At 38.6% G+C, this 18,236-nt stretch overlaps 1 protein-coding gene across 1 annotated transcript in view; it reads left to right on the top strand.

Annotated features, from left to right (window-relative positions):
• The window catches only part of OTOG (otogelin), a 98,858-nt gene that overhangs the window by 38,896 nt on the left and 41,726 nt on the right, over positions 1–18,236 (top strand). Inside the window, exons 23-31 of the mRNA XM_061380423.1 lie at positions 3,004–3,142; positions 3,971–4,105; positions 5,033–5,179; positions 8,649–8,768; positions 9,619–9,735; positions 11,047–11,203; positions 12,205–12,231; positions 14,471–14,638; positions 16,654–16,932. Coding sequence (XP_061236407.1) covers positions 3,004–3,142; positions 3,971–4,105; positions 5,033–5,179; positions 8,649–8,768; positions 9,619–9,735; positions 11,047–11,203; positions 12,205–12,231; positions 14,471–14,638; positions 16,654–16,932 — 1,289 coding nt within the window. The remainder of the gene's footprint in view (positions 1–3,003; positions 3,143–3,970; positions 4,106–5,032; positions 5,180–8,648; positions 8,769–9,618; positions 9,736–11,046; positions 11,204–12,204; positions 12,232–14,470; positions 14,639–16,653; positions 16,933–18,236) is intronic.

The raw sequence follows: 18,236 nt of genomic DNA, 5'->3' as shown, positions 1-18,236 counted from the left end.
TGCATAGATACTGATGAATCAATGGCTTTGAAAGGAAGTGTTCCAATAGATGGGTTGATAGGATCACTCAAATACATGCAGAAACCTATTCCATTTACTATCCAGTGTTGTAAATGCAGCACATCCCCTACAGCTACATTACTCTGCAAAATTTCCTTGGGCACTCTCAGTAGAACATCGTACACTACCATTTTAATAAGCTTCACAATAGCTAAGATATTAAAATATACCCCATCTGCACAATCCTAAAGGAAACTTGTTTCTTGGTGGTCTCTGCCTGTTTTTCTTCTCTGACCACAGCTGAACGTTGCAAGCTGGCACTAAGCAGCACTATTTGTCTTACCAAAGCCTCAGAAAGATAACCTGTACTGTCAAGCATCAAGATACTGTGGTAGTGGTGTAGCCTCTAGCTTCTCTGTCTTCCCAGCAGAGCAGTTCCTGCCTTTTGTCCCATTATTTCAGTTTGCCAGGAATATTTAACTGGTGTCACCTGGTAAACTACTGCTCCTGGCCTACACAGCTCAGTATAACCTAGTACAGTGAAGGCTTGTCCAGTCAGCACTAATCACCACCTTGTCTGGATGTTGTTGCCCCCTCCAGCCTTGTGCTGACTGCTACCTCTGCCTCTCGTCAGGTCCTCAGTATCTGCTCTAGAAGATATTTCTAGCCCTTTGGTCGACTGGTGAAGCGACTTACAAGCCATCTCCACTGGGCAGGCAGGTAAAGCGACCCGGGTTATTCACCCCCTTATTTCTAAAGGCCTCTCCAATTGGACCTGGTGTGGGATTGCTTGCATCAGAAAGAACTATTATATCCCATTTAATCAATATGAGACTTCACCAAAGGCAGCAACAGTGCAGGCAGAAAGACACTGGATATTTATCCTTCTCTCTTTTTTTTTTTTCTGAGGCCAGGCCCATTAATTCATGTACAAATCCTTCAGCTTGTCATGGCTTTTCTAGACTTCCATGTCCAGAAACAAAGATTAAGTGATAATATTAAGTGATAATGGCTTTTTGGCAGTGAGTTTTCCACTGACAGATGGGAAGTCTGCAACTAGCTCTGCTTGATCCAAAGTGTATAGTTTTTGAGACTCCTTGTGTGTATGCAGGGGTGTATTTGATATGTTAAAGTAAACGTGCATTTTTGCTCATGCAAAGTGTGAGAATACCGCTGTGCAAACCAGCCCCTTTGGCTCTTTTAGCAGTTATGACATTAGTGTTACGTAGTGCACAGAAATAGTGCATATTCATACTAAGTATCATCTTATTAATGTCTGATGTAGTATTAGCTACACAACCGTTATGATTTTTCTATTGAGCAGTAAAATAGCAAAATAATTTCTTAAATTGGTAAAACTACCAGTGGAGTGCAAGAAACTTTTAACCTAAACTTTGGGGTCCGGATGAGATACTGTTCTGGTTTCTTAAGTTTGGTTTTCAGTGCAACTGCTTGAAATCGTTAGCATGTGCAGGTGAGATTAAACACAAAAGGTTACTGCATCAACTGAAGCTATCAGAGTGGCATTTTGGTGCTCTGTTGGGCAAGGTAAGATAGGTGGTGCAGTTAGCTGTGCTGGTTTGCTGTCATGCTTTGAGACCATTGAGCAAATGTTCTTAAGTACTTATTGGAGATACTTTTAAATAAAAAGATAATCAAAGTTTGGAAGACGCAAAGTTTGGAAGTAGCTCTGCTTTTCCAACTTAGATTCTAGATTCTGATAACTAAATGTTAGTTCACTTAATATGAAACAAAACTGGTGCAGAGGATTTTGAAAACATTCTGTACCTCTTAAGCCCTTCCTTCTGACTGTAAACTTATTAAGACTCCCGAAAAAGTATGCAAAGGAACTTCCTACTCTTTGCATGTTAAGAAATGTTTCTGCATGGGACTGTAGCATTAAAGCATGTAGGGGATTATTTGAATAGTCTTAAAAAAAAAAAAAAGGTAAACCTAAACCTTAATAGCTTGCAGAGAGCATGAGAAGCAGCACTTGTTCTGTGTGTCCAAATATACCTTCTTTTATTTGCCTCTCTCCATCAGCTTGATTAGGTTCCTGCCTTAGGTACTGCTTTAAGGTGACTACAGTTAGGTGGGTGAGTCCTCTGTACTTTGGTACAGCAAACACTTTCCACATGTCAGATTTTTATTTTAGCCATGTGCTTAGTGGTCTTATATGTGTCGTTATATAAAACACAAGTAGTGGATACACGGAAGAAAATTCTGGCCATCATTTGTAAATCTTACATCATTTGTGAAAATGTTATTTAGATTGCAAGAGGGATATGCAGAAAGAGATGTAGTATCCAGTACTGCAAAGCCTCACTGTTAGGCAGTTACAGAACAAAAGTAATTCAGAAAGGTCTGAGCAGTCAGTTTATGTGTGATAAAAGCATTTTGATACTTAGGGTGGCCATAGACAGAGCTTGAACTGTTTCTGGAACCTCCTAAACTGGCTAGGGTTTAGAGGGATATCTGCATGTCTGAAAGAAAAAGGAGCCTAAGAACCAAAATAGGGTACTAATTTTTTTCCTTTGTACTGTGAAATTCTCGTTCAAGCAGAGAGTGCATAATAACTGTAGCAATAGGACATATTGCTTATTGATTCCAAGATTCAGCTCATATAGAAACAAATGTTCTGTGCGAAGCTGAAAAGGAAAACTTGTGGTATATCATTGATATGAGGTATTAGAGAATAAATTGTATGATTTGGGTAGTAATTCTTGTTTTCTTGTTTAAACAAAGAATGCCCTTTTGGTGTTTGCATTTTCTAGAACCTATACATTCTAATAGGAAGAAACATGGACTGTATGAGTTCAAGATGCAAATTTTTATTCCAGAGAATCAATTTATACATGCTGCTTCTAGTTAGCATTCCAAAATGCTCTTGTCCACAGTCATCATGCCTGCATGGCTTTTGTTTTTCACTTCTTGGTGCAATAGCTGTAATCATTTGCCTGTGGTTACAATTGATACTACCATTATTGGTCATACATTTTTCAGCATTTGCCAGCATGGATCATTTCAATGCACCTTCCATCCTTGCCCGTCAATGTGTACTGCATATGGGGATCGGCATTACAGAACGTTTGATGGACTAACTTTTGACTTTATTGGAACTTGTAAGGTTTACCTAGTTAAGGTGAGACTTCTTTTGTAAAACCTCTCTAAAACTGGATTTAAAAACTCCTACTTATTTCCCATCTGACCATTTTATTGAGTTCATCATATTGTTTTTAAAGCTTTGATGTTGGTTAGTCTTTGAATCATTGTTATGGTTTAAGCCCAGACGGTAGCTTAGAACCACACAGCCTCTTGCTCAATTCCCCCTTTATTCCCCTGAGCTCCTGGTGGGATGGGGAGGAGAATCAAAATAATGTAAATCCTACAGGTTGAGATAAGACCTGTCCAATAACTAAACTATAATGTAAAACTACTACTACTACTACTAATAATAATGTTAAGGAGAAAGAAAATAAAACTAAAAAGAGAAACAAGATAACCAGCAATGATGCACGATACAATTGCTCACCACACACCAAACAATGTCCAGCCTGACCCAAGCAGTGATCTAACCCTTCTGAGTAACTCCCCCCCATTTATATACTGGGCATGACATGCTGTGGTATGGAATACCTCTTTGGCTAGTTTGGGTCAGGTGTCCTGTCTCTGCTCCCTCCTGGCTTCTAGTGCCCCTCCTCACTAGCAGAGCATGAGACTGAAAAGTCCTTGATCAGGATAAGCATTACTTAGCAACAGCTAAACACTGGTGTGTTATCAGCACTGTCCTTAGACTAAAGTTGAAAACACAGCACTACACCAGCTACTAAGGAGAAAAATAAGTTACATCTGAACCCCTCAATCATACATTACACAATAATTATACTCTGTAGTTTCTGGTATGTGATTTAAGTATTTATGTCAATATATTTAAAAGTGGCCATTTCAATTTATTTTTTTTTTTCCCCAGGGTACTTCTTCAACCAATCTTTCTGTTATTACAGAGAATGTTAACTGCTTTAATACTGGAATGATTTGTAGAAAAAACATTTTCATTAATGTTGGAAAATCTTTTTTAATATTTGATGATGAATCTGGAAATCCAGTAAGTTTCAGTCTTTAACACTGATCAAAAGGTAGCATATGTACTTCTCTGGGTATTTTTTCCTTTCATTAGCAAAAACTTACTGTGCCACATGAGTAGCAGAGGTGTGAATATCATTGCTGTGAATGCTGATCACATCTAGATTGGTCAACAAAACCTTAAACAAAACCTTGTCTGTATTTAATGAAAATGTTAGATGAGATAATTGTGGTGCTTTTCTTTAGACTTAATTCCTATTTAATGTCTTTGGAAAAATCCAAATACTCTGAAGTCACTGGGAGTTTTGCTATTATTTGCACTAGGACTAGGCGTTTGGTCCGGTCTGGAATGCATCAGAGGAATATTCCTATACATTTCCAAAAAAATAAACAGCAATCTCTGGTTTATCCTCCACAGCATGGATTTCATTTTTGTTTTGGCCAAACTGCAAGCTATTGCTGTAAATATTTAGTGGTTTCAGTAACTTTACTATAAATAATACTATTTACAGTCAGTAGACTCACTATACAAAGGAAGTTGTGTCACTTCCTATGAGGTATTCTGCAGTTAAGCCAGACACCTTAGTCCATGCGACAAATAACTTAGAATCTGATTGTTATTAGACAGCAGGAAGAACGCCTTACACAAATAAAATGACAATCTTTGGACATATCTAGGTAATTCCTTTTTTCAAGAACTTGCTCCAGTTGCCATTACCCGCCTTAAATTGGATGGATAGCAAAATAGCAAAATTTTAAAAGTACAACATAGTTCACAACCAAAATCCACACCACTTTTGTCTAAACATTTAACCATCTGTGGCCTTCTGTCAGTTTATTGACTTTTGTCAACATCATTCATTTTATTTAGGTGTTTCATTTCCTGTTAAATTAATATTTTGTGAAGACATTACTTTCATTATAAACTGCCTTGTTTTATTTTGAACAGAGCTTATCTAGTTACATAGATGAACTACAGGAAATGCAGGTATGGAAAGCTGGATTTTTCACTGTTGTTTATTTTCCTGATGAGCACATCACCATCCTCTGGGATCAGAGAACAACAGTTCATGTTCAGATGGGTCATCAGTGGCAGGTAAGTGGAAGTCAACGTTTTTATTGCGTGCCATTTCTTTGAGGTGTTTATGTAAGTTTTATTAAGACATTAGTATTTGCAGAATAGACAATCTCTCATGATCTCTCAGAAGTCATGAAGGAGAGTCTCTCACAATCTCTCAGTCAAAGAGAGAAACATCAACTACCTTGTCAATGAAAATATTTTTTTAGTTCCTATTTACTGTCTGAACTCTATAATAACAGAAACAAGTATCTTTGTGCAACATTCTCCTTCAATACTGATTTCTTATATGACTGATTCACAGAATCACAGAATCCCAAGGGTTGGAAGGGACCTCAAAACATCACCAAGTCCAACCCCCCTGCAAGAGCAGGGTAACCTAGAGTACATCACACAGGAACTTGTCCAGGTGGGCCTTGAATATCTCCAATGTAGGAGACTCCACAAACCCCTGGGCAACCTGTTCCAGTGCTCTGTCACTCTCACTGTAAAGAAGTTTTTCCTGATGTTCACGTGGAACCTTCTATGCTCCAGTTTACACCTACTGCCCCTTGTCCTATCACTGGACATCACTGAAAAAAATCTAGCTCCATCATCCTGACACTCTCCCTTTACATATTTGTAAGCATTGATGAGGTCACCTCTCAGTCTCCTCTCCTCCAAGCTAAAGAGACCCAGCTCCCTCAACCTCTCCTCATAAGGGAGATGTTCCACTCCCTTCATCATCTTTGTGGTTCTGCGCTGGACTCTTTCAAGCACTTCCCTGTCCTTCTTGAACTGAGGGGCCCAGAACTGGACGCAATATTCCAGCTGCGGCCTCACCAAGGCAGAATAGAGGGGGAGGAGAGCCTCTCTTGACCTACTAACTACTCCCTTTCTAATACACCCTAGGATGCCATTGGCCTTCTTGGCCACAAAGGCACATTGCTGGCTCATGGTCATTCTCCTATTCACCAGGACCCCCAGGTCCCTTTCCCCTTCACTACTTTCCAGCAGGTCAACCCCCAGCCTGTACTGGTACATGGGGTTGTTCTTCCCCAGATGCAAGACTCTACATTTGCCCTTGTGTCGTGGTTTAACCAATGCCAGACAGCTTTCACTCACTCACTCCCCCCCTTTTTTTGCCCTCCCCCTACTCCTGGAGGGACGGAGAGGAGAACCGAAAAGAATGCAGCTCCCACGGGTTGAGATAAGAACAGTTTAGTAACTAAGGTATAACACAAATCACTACTGCTGCCACCAATAATAGTAATAATAAAGGAAATAACAAGGGAAGAGAATACAACACCCCATCACCAGGCAACTGATAACTTGCTCCCCCCAGCCCGACCAAGCACCAACTGATACCTCCTCCAACCCTGCAGTCCCTTCTATAGCCCCTTCTGGGCCACACCCCAGTTACATCCTGGGCATGGCGTGCTGTGGTATGGAATACCTCTTTGGTCAGTTTGGGTCAGGTGTCCTGTCTCTGCTTCCTCCCGGCTTCGCTCCTCCCTGGCAGAGCATGAGACTCACAAAGTCCTTGGCCAAACCAAAACATCATTTTTATCAGCTTTGTTCCCAGCCCGAAAGTTAAAACACAGCACTGCACCAGCTACCAAGAAGGAGAAAAAATGACTGCTGCTGCTAAACCCAGGACACCTTGTTGAATTTCATCAAGTTTCTCCCCGCCCAACTCTCCAGCTTATCCAGGTCTCGCTGAATGGCAGCACAGCTTTCTGGTGTGTTAGCCACTCCTCCCAGTTTAGTATCATCAGGTCGTTAATGAAAATATTAAACAGCACTGGTCCCAGCACCGACCCCTGAGGTACTCCACTAGTCACAGACCTCCAGCTAGATTCTTCCCCATTGACCACAACTCTCTGCCTTCTTCCCTTCAATCAGCTCTTGATCCACCTCACTACCTGATTATCAAGCCCACGCTTCCTTAGCTTATCTATGAGGATGTTGTGGGAGACAGTCTCAAATGCCCTACTGAAATCAAGAAAAAAACACATCTTCTGCTCTACCATCATCCATCCACCTAGTTACTTCCTCACAGAAGTCTATAAGGTTGGTCAACCATGACTTCCCCTTGGTAAAGCCATGTTGACTGCTCTTAATGACCCCCTCATCCTTGATATGTCTAGAGATGGTGTCAAGAATAAGTTGTTCCATCACCTTTCCAGGGATGGAAGTAAGGCTGACCGGTCTATAATTACCCGGGTCCTCTTTCTTGCCCTTCCTATAGACTGGCATGACACTTGCCATCCTCCAATCCTCAGGAACCTCTCCTGTTTCCCATGACTTACCAAAAATAATGGAGAGTGGCCGAGCAATGACCTCCGCCAGCTCCCTTGGCACCCGCAGGTGTATTCCATCCGGACCCATGGATTTATAGATGTCCAGACTGCTTAACTGATCCCTAACCCAATCCTCATCTACCAAAGCAAACTCCTCCTTTGTCCTCACTCCTTCTGGGGCTACAGGAATCTTGGGCCTCAGGGGAGAGTCTGCAGGAGTAAAGACAGAGGCAAAGAAGGCATTCAGCGCCTCTGCCTTCTTCAAATCCTCTGTCTCCAGCGCACCCACCTCGTTCAGCAGTGGGCCTATATTGCCTCTTGTGTTAGTTTTATCTGCTATGTATTTGAAAAAGCCCGTTCTATTGTCCTTAACCTGACTTGCAAGATTAAGCTCCAAGGAGGCCTTAGCTGTCCTAATTGCCTCCCTACATCCTCTAACAACTGTCCTATATTCCTCCCAAGTGGTCAGCCCCTCCTTCCATAATCCATAGATTTTCTTTTTCCACATGAGTTTGCCCAGCAATTCCTTGTTTAACCTTGCTGGTCTCCTAGCTCCCTTACTCGATTACCTACCCATTGGGACACTCTGATCCTGAGCTTGGAAGAAGTGGTCCTTAAATGCTGACCAACTATCTTAAGCCCCTTTACCACCTAATACCTTTTCTCATGAAACTTCCCTTAGTAATTGATTGAAGAGGGGGAAGTTGGCCCTTTGGAAATCCAGAATTGTGGCCTTGCTAGTATTCTATTCCTCCCACACAGGATCCTAAACTCCACCATCTCATGGTCACTGCAGCCAAGGCTGCCATTGACTATCACCACTTCAACCAGACCCTCCTTGTTGATGAGTACTAGATCCAGCAGTTGTTTTGCTGAAGCATAAAAAAAGCACATAGCTAGCAAACAGGTCACTTCCTTGAAAAAAAGATCAGCTCCTTTCTTGAAGGCTTGGAGATAGTTGAAAAGAAATAATATTGCTGCTGTCAAAATAAAATATTTTCTGTAGCTTTATTATCACGAATTGCTGGACTGTTTCGGCTGAAATTTAGCTGAAAGGGATCAAATCCTGTCAAATTTATAATTAATCAGCTGAAGACAGGAGCTTAATAAGCAAGTTTTGAAAATGGTCATGGCTTACAGTGTTTTGTGTCAAGGGGATATATGGCAGGTTTTAATGTATGTGTGTGTATATCTTTTTTCCCCAGGGTGAATTGACTGGATTATGTGGAAATTTTGATTTGAAGACAGTCAATGAACTGAGGACACCAGATAATTTTGAATTAACAAACTCACAAGAGTTTGGAAACAGCTGGGCAGCTGTAGAGGTACATAGTAAAAAGAATGTGTCTGCTAGTAGATTTTTTGCTGTTACATCACCTAATTTACATAGAATGAAATCATAATATACTTCCTGGAAGTATCAGGCAGGCAGCAATGTAAATAACAATAGCGTTCTTAGAGATGTCCTAATCCATTAAGGAGAAGAATATAATCTCCTTTTCTTTCAACGCAGTGTTGTTGTGTAGAGGAAAATGCTGTACAGTAGTATGAATCTACAAGTGTTTTTTAAGATGTTTGAACAGTAAAGTAGTAATTTTTTACATAATGGAACAATTATGGGCTCACTTTATAGACTGTTGTCAGTTTAGCTGATCTTTCATAGCTGGGAGCTATTTAACTGTGAAACCAGAGCAATGGAAAGAAAAAATATGCTTTCATATGCTATAAAATTAAAAATGGAGCTATTCTTAATGTCACGTCTTTAGTGGTGTTCACAGAAAGGTTCCTTCCTAATAGTTATAGTAAAAAGTTCTGACTTCTGACCCATTCATGTCCTCTGAGTGATCTTTTTTTACTTATGTAAGCTAGACTATTCAGGTGTAAGGACTGTTTAGACCCATATGTACATAAGTGTTTTCGTGCTGCTCTCAGGCAAATGAAACTTCTCTTCATATTGTGTACTTTTCCTTTTTGGCAGATTAGCATCCCCTTTTAATTCCATATCTTAGTCTGGCTTTAGTTTCATATGTGACGCATTTGCTTTGCGGTTTACATCTCTTTAGAAAAACAAAACAAAACAACTCCAAGAAAAAAAACCAAAGTTATGCTTTACAAGTTCAGACACAAAGTGGTTATGAAACATGTTTCTCACCTTAATTTTGCTTTCTGGTTAAGTGTGTTGACAGCTCTGACATTCGAAACCCATGCAGTCTGAATCCCCTCAGAGAGCCATTTGCCAAGAAGGAATGTGGAATACTGTTAAGTGAAGCATTTGAAACTTGCCATCCAGTGGTGAGTTGTAGTCATGATACGAAGGTGAACATATCACTAGAGAGAAACTCTGCTCTTCAACTCACATCACTTTGAATCTTCATCTTGTCTTCCGTAGCATAATAATTTTGACTACTATAGCAAAACAGAATACAAAGAAAGGCTAACCCATAGCGATTCTGATTCTAAATCATGAATGTTTAACTGGTCTATCCTCACTTAGCTGATTTAGACAGTAAGCCACTTTGGCAGCAGTTTAACATTCTACAATACTTTTTCAGACCACGTTTAAATAAACTGACAGTTTCTGCTAGGTAACATCAGATGTGAAGAGCTCATTCCTAGAAAAAAAACCCCATATATATATCCTCACTCAGGCAGCTACCTAAGGAAATAAATGAGCTAATCAACATTTTCTGACAGCCAACAGGCTCAGGTTTGGTTGGAAAAGGGGGGGACTGGGGACAACCTATTTCCAGAGATAAGTCTTATATGGAAAAGGAAATATCTCAAGATGTTCAGGTGTTGACACTATGTGCATGGCTTAAAGAGCGTGTCAGAATGCTTCCTAGGGAAAAAGGAGGTTTCATATGAAGGACAACCAGGAGTCTTGCAGAGCTGCTTTGTATATTATTTTTGAAGACAGTGAGGTTGATGTTAAAGTTGTATTAATGTAACATCAGCTTAGTCCACTGTGTAAGGTAGGTAGCAACTAAATCCCTTACCAGTTTGGAAGTATTAGTCAAGTGTAAATCCATGCAGAATGTGTCATGATTCAATAAGCAAATCAGCGTTGAAAGTTTTCTTCGGAATTTTGTTACTTAAGACAAAACTTCAAAATAATCTAGCAGAAAAATCATAAATTTGCTTGTGAAATTGTTTAATAATATGAAGAGAATGAAACACTCACATGTAAAGAAGGGGTTTTCATCTACTTTATTATTTCTTACATGTTATGTATATCTTTCTTAACATTTCTGCACTTTATTGATTTGTGATCTGTTTAGAGAGAGTTTCTCTCTTTTTTTAATAAACTTCTGTAGTTTATTATGGTTTAAATATTGCAAAACCATATAAAACACAAGCTCACATGAACATCTTAGTGTGCATGTTCTTAATGGGTCATTGATTTAATTGTGTTACTAAGTACTGTGCAAGATTTCATGATGTGTTCTAATAAACTGTTTACCTTGTGTTTCAGAAAACATTAAAATTAAAATCTTCCGTGCTTCAAAGTCTTACATATTAGATTTTGAAAGAGTCATAGCTTTGTCTTGAGATGATTGTTGAGTCTATATGAATATTTTTTATAAGTGACATTTATTTTTCCAGATCGATGTCACCTGGTTTTACTCAAACTGCTTGACAGATACATGTGGTTGTAACCAAGGAGGTGACTGTGAGTGTTTCTGTACAAGTGTATCAGCATATGCCCATCAGTGCTGCCAGCATGGAGTTGCTGTAGACTGGAGGTCTCCTAGAGTGTGTCGTAAGTTTACTTAACTAGCATTGCCAGTGGCTTCCACTGTCTGCATTCATGAGACCCAGACCTAAAAAATCAATCATGTTAAGTTACTTGAGGTCATTAATTGAATCACTAAGCCACGCTGGTAGAAATATGAGTGGGTGCCTCTCACTGTCCTCTGTGTCCAGTTTGGTCTATCTGGATTACACATTTCTTTCCACATTTGGGGGGGGTACTCTTCTGCTTTTTAATTCCTTGTCCTATGATACAAAAGGAAAAATCATGGCAAGTCTATATTAGGATATGGAAAGCTTCCTTCAAACCAAAGATACAAAGTCATTCGCTCAAGTAATTTCTGTCCTCAGGACTTCAGTGCTTATCAGGGTCTAGAAAGCATAGCTGCCTTACTACTGTTACCAGAGCAAAAGTAAAACAAAGGTCTTCTAAAGAAAAACAAGTAGGGTTTTAAGCAGGACTTTGTCATTACCTTAGCATCCTTATTCAACAATGCTTAGAAGTTTTAAAAAGATCTGAGGCCTTTTTCTAAAGTATCTGGTGCAAACACATAACGCGAAACAGTCATTTCCCCAATGATGTGATAAAGCAGACACAACAGAAAGAATGAGAGGAAACAAGTATTTTCTGACTTTGCAGTTGCATAGAGCTTGCAGCTTGCTCAAAGATGAGCAACAAATTGGCCATAGATCAAGAGGTTTACTCTTAGTTTTTAATGAAAATACACGAATGCTTTAATGTGAACACAAAAAGACAGCAGAGTTTATTCTTAACCACTAGAGGTCACAAAAAGACAGCTGTAGATATGTAAGCTTAATATTTCCTGCTAGAAAACTGTAATTTTATTTAAAACAGTGACATTTAAATTAGTATTTTATTTAAAGCAGTAATTATTTGGCAAGATTTTTTTAAATATTTGTGCTTTTGGTTTACCTCTTAATTGTGAAGGGTAATAGAAAGCCTGTATATCTGCAGAATGCCTGAAACTGCCTTTTTCTTTTATTTTTTAGCTTATGATTGTGAATATTTCAACAAAGGTAAGTCCTAAAGGAGCTTATAAAATCTCAGAAGAATTTTTGCTTCCTTTATATAACTCTTATTACCTTGTACGAAAATAATTGTGTTAATTAAAACAGTTGTGAGTAATTTATTATTTAAATAACCAAGATTCTCTTTTAGTCATTTATTTTGCTTTGCAAAAAGGCTTTTGATTTCATTAACTATCTTATTCCTGGGCCTTTCCCAAGAATACACATTTAACTAATTTCATTTTCTTTTATGGATCATGATTGAACAATTCAATCAGTAAGTAATTAATAGACTATTCAACTCGCTACTTCTAGTGGCAGTACTTGATCCAGGCACAGCGCAGTTCAAAACTGATGCCCTGTGGGTCCTTTAAACAAATCTTGACCACCCGCGCAGCCTCCAGAGGGAGCTAGCTAATAACACATCACAACTTTTGCGCCCAAACGGGGAATAACTCTCCATCTACGTTATGTCTGACTGGCTTTAAGATCCTGAGCAACAGCCACTGCTGCTGCCTTGAAACGGCTCTCAGAGAGAGGTGCAAAACTTGTGCAAGGTGCTAGAGGAAACCTTGAATCTGTACTGGGTACTGTACTGCTGTGTTAACACTGGAATGCATATTCAGACTATTTTGAAGTTAAATTGCAAGTGTCTGCATAGTTAGATGTAGCATGCAAGCCAGCCTGAGGTGAGGAATGGTCAGAACTCCTGCTATTTATTGTATAACTCTTTTTATCAAGCTCATGTAGAAGCCTGTCTATCCAGATGGTTTGTGATATTTTGGTCTTCTGTTAGATTCTGTACTGCAGCAGCTCACCCCCAGGATAATCTCAGAAAGGAACTGAGTTTAAATTAGAAGAGACTAGTGCAATGTGCCAGGCCCAAACAATATTGCCAATAAATTTGCATTTTCTCATACACTGACTGCTGAAAATATTTGGAGTGGGGTCAAATTTCTAGTGCAGTGGAATTTTATCTAAATCTAAGCCTTTAATTTAAATAAAAGTCCATTGAATATAAGAAGTGATTGCAGTTTTACATTTCCTTTTATATGTGTTTTATAAATGAAATATTTTGATGCTAAATAATCTTATTGCACTTGTAAACGATTGAAAGTGCGGTGCCTCTAACATCAGTTGTACTAGTGAAGTTAGATTATATGCTTTCATAGTGCTTTATTATTTTTACTTGTTATTGAATTCTTACTTACAGAAATGGTGGAGAGTTTTGCATGTGACGAACTTTTAATAAACATAGTTACTGCAAACTTCTCCCTTTATATCCTGCTACTGTTTGCTAATCCAGGTCATCAGCATTCAATATTGGATGTTTCAGAGCTCCAGCTGGGGGGGGAAAAATCTCTATGCTGAAGATTCTATTTTCTACTTCAAATATAGAAGCATTCCTAACGATTATTTAGTTTTGGATACAGGAAAGTTAAGAAAATGTCTTAGACCAGGGAGAGGTTTTCTTTATGTAACTTTGTCATGAATCCAAAGTGAAATAGTTCTAGTCCTACTAGAAGCAGGAGCAGAAACCTTTTGTGTTTGGTAAGGGGAAATTCTCAGCTGGTAGCTGTGGTTTCTCAAGTTTTGGATGGGCCTGAGGTATCAGACTTAAACATTTCCAGATCACTGAATGTTTTAAGCGATTTATAAAACGTATTTTAAATCCCTGTGCTGAAGGTAGCCAGGTATCACTGTACATGCTTAGCATGGGCTTGCCTTACTTCCCAGTGATTATGTTTGTATCTATACTCTTCAAGGAGTTCTCTGATACTTGATGATAACAAACTTATATTCCCTGCAAAACGGCTAACACTTTAGACACTAATAAAATAGGTTTTAAAGAATAGTAAAATGTGTGTAATTAGTTCAGCCATACAAATAAACAATTTGAAGGGATCCCAGAGTGGTCTGTAGAACATCGTTTGTTTCTAAATCAAATAACAAAGAGGTCAGATAACTAATAAAGTGACTATGGAACTGAAGTGGATGAGAGGGAGGAAAAGCAAAAGCTAATCATGAATCCTGAAAATTGAAGATAGGTATTTTGGACAGTTTTCAGAACATGTATTTTCTAAAACAGTTTGGCTTTATTTTGGTTGTCATCATAGTTTAGTGCATGGTACCTAGAGCTGTTTTCAGAGGGGAAAGATATGCTTTTATGTGCTGTATCATAATATTTAGAACTCAAGCATTTGTGACACTTGACATGAAAGATAATGCTGATATTTTTTCTCAACAGCTCTGGGAAAGGGCCCATATAAACTGGTCAGCTATTTGGCTGGGGAATTTGTAATGGCAGTGGAACTAGTGGATGGTGATGTTTTCCCAGTGAGAGAAGAAGATATTGTTCCTGGATATTCAGTGACCTTTATGCTGACTTCAGGACTTTATAAACCCAAAGCACATGGTAAAGTCACTGTAACCTAGAGGCTTAAATAAGGCAGAGCAAATTCTTTTGTGGTGCAATCCTACATTTAAGAATAGACCTGGGTGAAAGAATCTTTTTCTGTTAGCTGATTATGCATCTTAATGTTGTCTGCCAAAATTTTCATTTGCTTGGCTTAGAAAGATTATTGTAGCTTTATAAACAGGTAATTTTAGTTGAAAAGCAGCAGCCCCTCTGTTCCCCAACTTTCAGGAGGACCAAACCAGTGATTAGCCCAGTTCTATAGATATGTGCTGCTCCCTGAACCCTTCCTCTGGCAGAACTGAGACATGGCAAAGGGTGAGAGAGAAATGGTACAAGAAAACTGTTCCCTAATTCTCTCACTTTGCCACCATCACCCTTTGCTTGCTTGTATGGAGATGCCTATTGGTGCTAACCTAAGCTGCACAAGGATGCATACTGCAAATTTGTCTCCTTCAGGTTCCAACTTCAGCTCCTGCTGAAGAAATGTGTTGCTTATTCAGGTCTTGCACACCTTCAGAAAGGTGGAAAAAGCTTACAGAGTATATTCAGCACTTTGTGATGTTGATTAAATGCTAGAGTTGTCTGCATATAGAGCTTTAATTTGAGCTTGATACTCAATACCATTTTACTGGCCAGTCCCCTGATCAGCTCTTTGGATGGCCTGAAGGTGGCTGCCTTTGTGTAACCGAAGAAGGGATATGGGTCAGTTGAAAAAATGACAGACATTTGGTTAGTAATACTGCTGTCTGTAGAACTGACACAAGAATTCGTGTAACAGAATATCCAAGGCCAGATTTCTTTTACTGGTCATAGTTTTGGGACATTTGTACGTTGCATTCAGTACACATTTGGGAAAGGAAGGACGATCCTACTGTCTTATTTACATACATAAATCCCTCTTGTTCAGAATTTAACCTGGCAAATGGAATTTGGGCCTTATAGTCCAATTTGAGCATTTCATCATTTGGCCATTAGAGTGTTTGTACAATCAATATGATATTTTTCATATCCATGTCTTCATTTATATTGCATTCTTGGTTCTTTGAAAAGTGGATGCGTTTTATCATTTTCAGCCAAATCATAGACAATGGAAAGTTTTGTTCCTTGATTTGCTATATGTCAGCTATTATAAATCACATCGACTGTCCATTGTTGCTTTTCAAATAGCTACAGACAATTAATGAGATATTCACGTGATCCACTATGTTTTTCAAATTAATTGAAATGTTTACACTCAGAAAACAAGTTGGTCTTCCAGAAGTGTTGTACCAGAATGTGATAGTTATGCCTGGAGGGTTAGTTGATTTTACAGTAGTTTAATGGCTGTTTTCAATAGAATAGCAGAGTATACCACAAAATAGAATGGCAATTCTGTGAGCAGCAGATGCCTGTAAGAGGCTCAAGATCTGCCTCTCTGCAATTGGTTGTACAGAAACTTGCTTAAATTCAGTACTGTTTTCAGGGTAAGGTATCGTGTGGGTACACTTGCCAGAAAACAGACTTCACTGATAACATTCTTAGAAGTGTTAGGGAGCTGGCTGCTTAGAAAGCTGAATGCAAAATACATTTTTGTAATTTATTTTTAATGAAAACTCCTCAGCTATAAATTCCTGATAGCAAATGTTCCTTCTAGGCCTAGCTAGGTAAAGTTTAAGGTTTTTTAAATAAATGGCTTAGTGAAGGTTGTAAACTGAATCCTGGTATGGGCAAATGTCTTAATCTATTTGTATTCCTGTTGAAATCTGTAGGGTACTTAGAAAACTAAATACCCATCAGAATCTAGCACTCTGAAATCTGTGTATTTTCTTAGGAGATTCGGGCTATTCACTGGTAAGTCCAATGTCATTTTTCATTCCTCGTGCTACTATTAACAGTAGTGGTATATCAGAATGAGTTCAGTTTGCTGTGCATATATCAGCAAGTAAATGAGTTCTGTGTTGGTTTTGTTTTGTTTTGTTGGGGGGTTTTTTGTTTTTGTTTTTAATTTTATTTTATTTACTTTTCTTTCCCAGATTCCAACTTGATTTCATTTGAAACAGCTGAGAGACCAAACTATTTTCTTCAGCTGGTCTCTAATAATACTCTTGTTCTTTCTAAATGGAAAAAAAATGAAGAGTTTCACAGCAGATCTACATTTGTCATTCATAAGAATACATGGCTTTCGGGATATAGTTCCTTTGAGTCATTTGCAAAGCCAGGATATTTCATCCACATTTCAGCTTCTTCAGTTGAGCTTTTGAAGTATCATCATTCAGAGGAGTTCAGGTTGTCGACTCTTTTTAAACTTGTAGGTGGGTAATTAAAGTTGTATTTTTATGAACAGCAGTTTGCTCCCTGTGAAAATACAAGCTAAATGGTAGTCATATTTTCAGAGGTGATGAGATGGCTTACTTCTCCCGTACATAACTGGGAGATGTGGGTAAACTGTCATGTGCAGACTCAAAATCCTCTTTCCTGATACTTGTAGTGAGGATGAGATTTTGTTTTCTTATCAAAAGCCATTAAATAGCTTAACACACCTTTGCTATATTTTCCAACTGGTTTTGGAAATACATAGCCTAGTGTACAGTTTCTGGGCAATAGTTGCTTTATGGGTGGTGAGGAAATTATTAAGGAGTAGAATATTCATGCTGATGAATAATGGATTCACAAAGGGAGTAGAAAAGAAATGAATGTATTGCTAAAAGCTAAGGTCTGTGGATGATGTTTATTCTCGTTTCCCTCTGACTGATGCCAAGAGATAGTTTTCTGTACAGTGCATTCTCATTGCAAGCTTTGTGGCCTCCTCAGAGGTTCATGCCATCTGGTGCTAAGGACACTGCCTGTAGACTACACTTCTCAAAACTCATGTTTTCCCTGAAAACCACCTCAGACTTTATCCATGTACCCACTCGCAGGGCCTCTGCTTTTTATGATGTTATCCCGTAGTGTTTCAGGGACTATCTAAGTGGAGATATATACCTTTACTTGGGGATCTAGATGCCTGTTTCTCTTATATGTCTTGAACAGCTTAAGCTCTTGCATACACAACATAGCTTGCTGTGAGAGTGTTTCTACCTAGGTGACAGATTCTTATTCCTGAAATAGTTGTCCCATTCCACTGAGACATAAGAGTCAGAGATGTAGCAGATATTCTCAGCACCCTTTGTAGGACCCGGAAACAGAAGTTGCTCCTACAGGAACTGATGACAAAAAATACGCATTAAAAGAATCACTGATCAAGCTCTTTGTTTTTTAGATTAGTAAGAAAAAGAAATAATAACAATAACTGTTTTCACGTATTCTTAAACACTTGGGAACCTTGTGCTGAAATAGAGATGGCCTTACAGGTCAAGAAGAAGATGCAAAAGTTATATTGGCTTATAAAATCAAGCAAAGCAGATTATTCATTAAACCACCATTTTCTTTAGCTTTGCTTTAGTCTGCTTTTTTGATACATCAAATATATCAAACCTATTTGTACAACTTTAGTTATGTACTTCAGCAACAAGTACTTCTTGCTGAAACCACCAAAATCACTACAAGTATTTATTTTTATGTTCTAAAGCTTTTTATTGTGCTGTAATTTTAAATGCATTAGTAATCTACTAGTGGG

This window comes from Neopsephotus bourkii, unplaced genomic scaffold, assembly GCF_033783945.1.
Source record: "Neopsephotus bourkii isolate Nb327-2 ecotype Australia unplaced genomic scaffold, CSIRO-AGI_Nbou_v1 NB_1792, whole genome shotgun sequence".
Lineage (NCBI taxonomy): Eukaryota > Metazoa > Chordata > Aves > Psittaciformes > Psittacidae > Neopsephotus > Neopsephotus bourkii.
The sequence above is the reverse complement of the archived record's forward strand: the minus strand, read 5'-3'. Positions and strand labels throughout refer to the sequence as shown.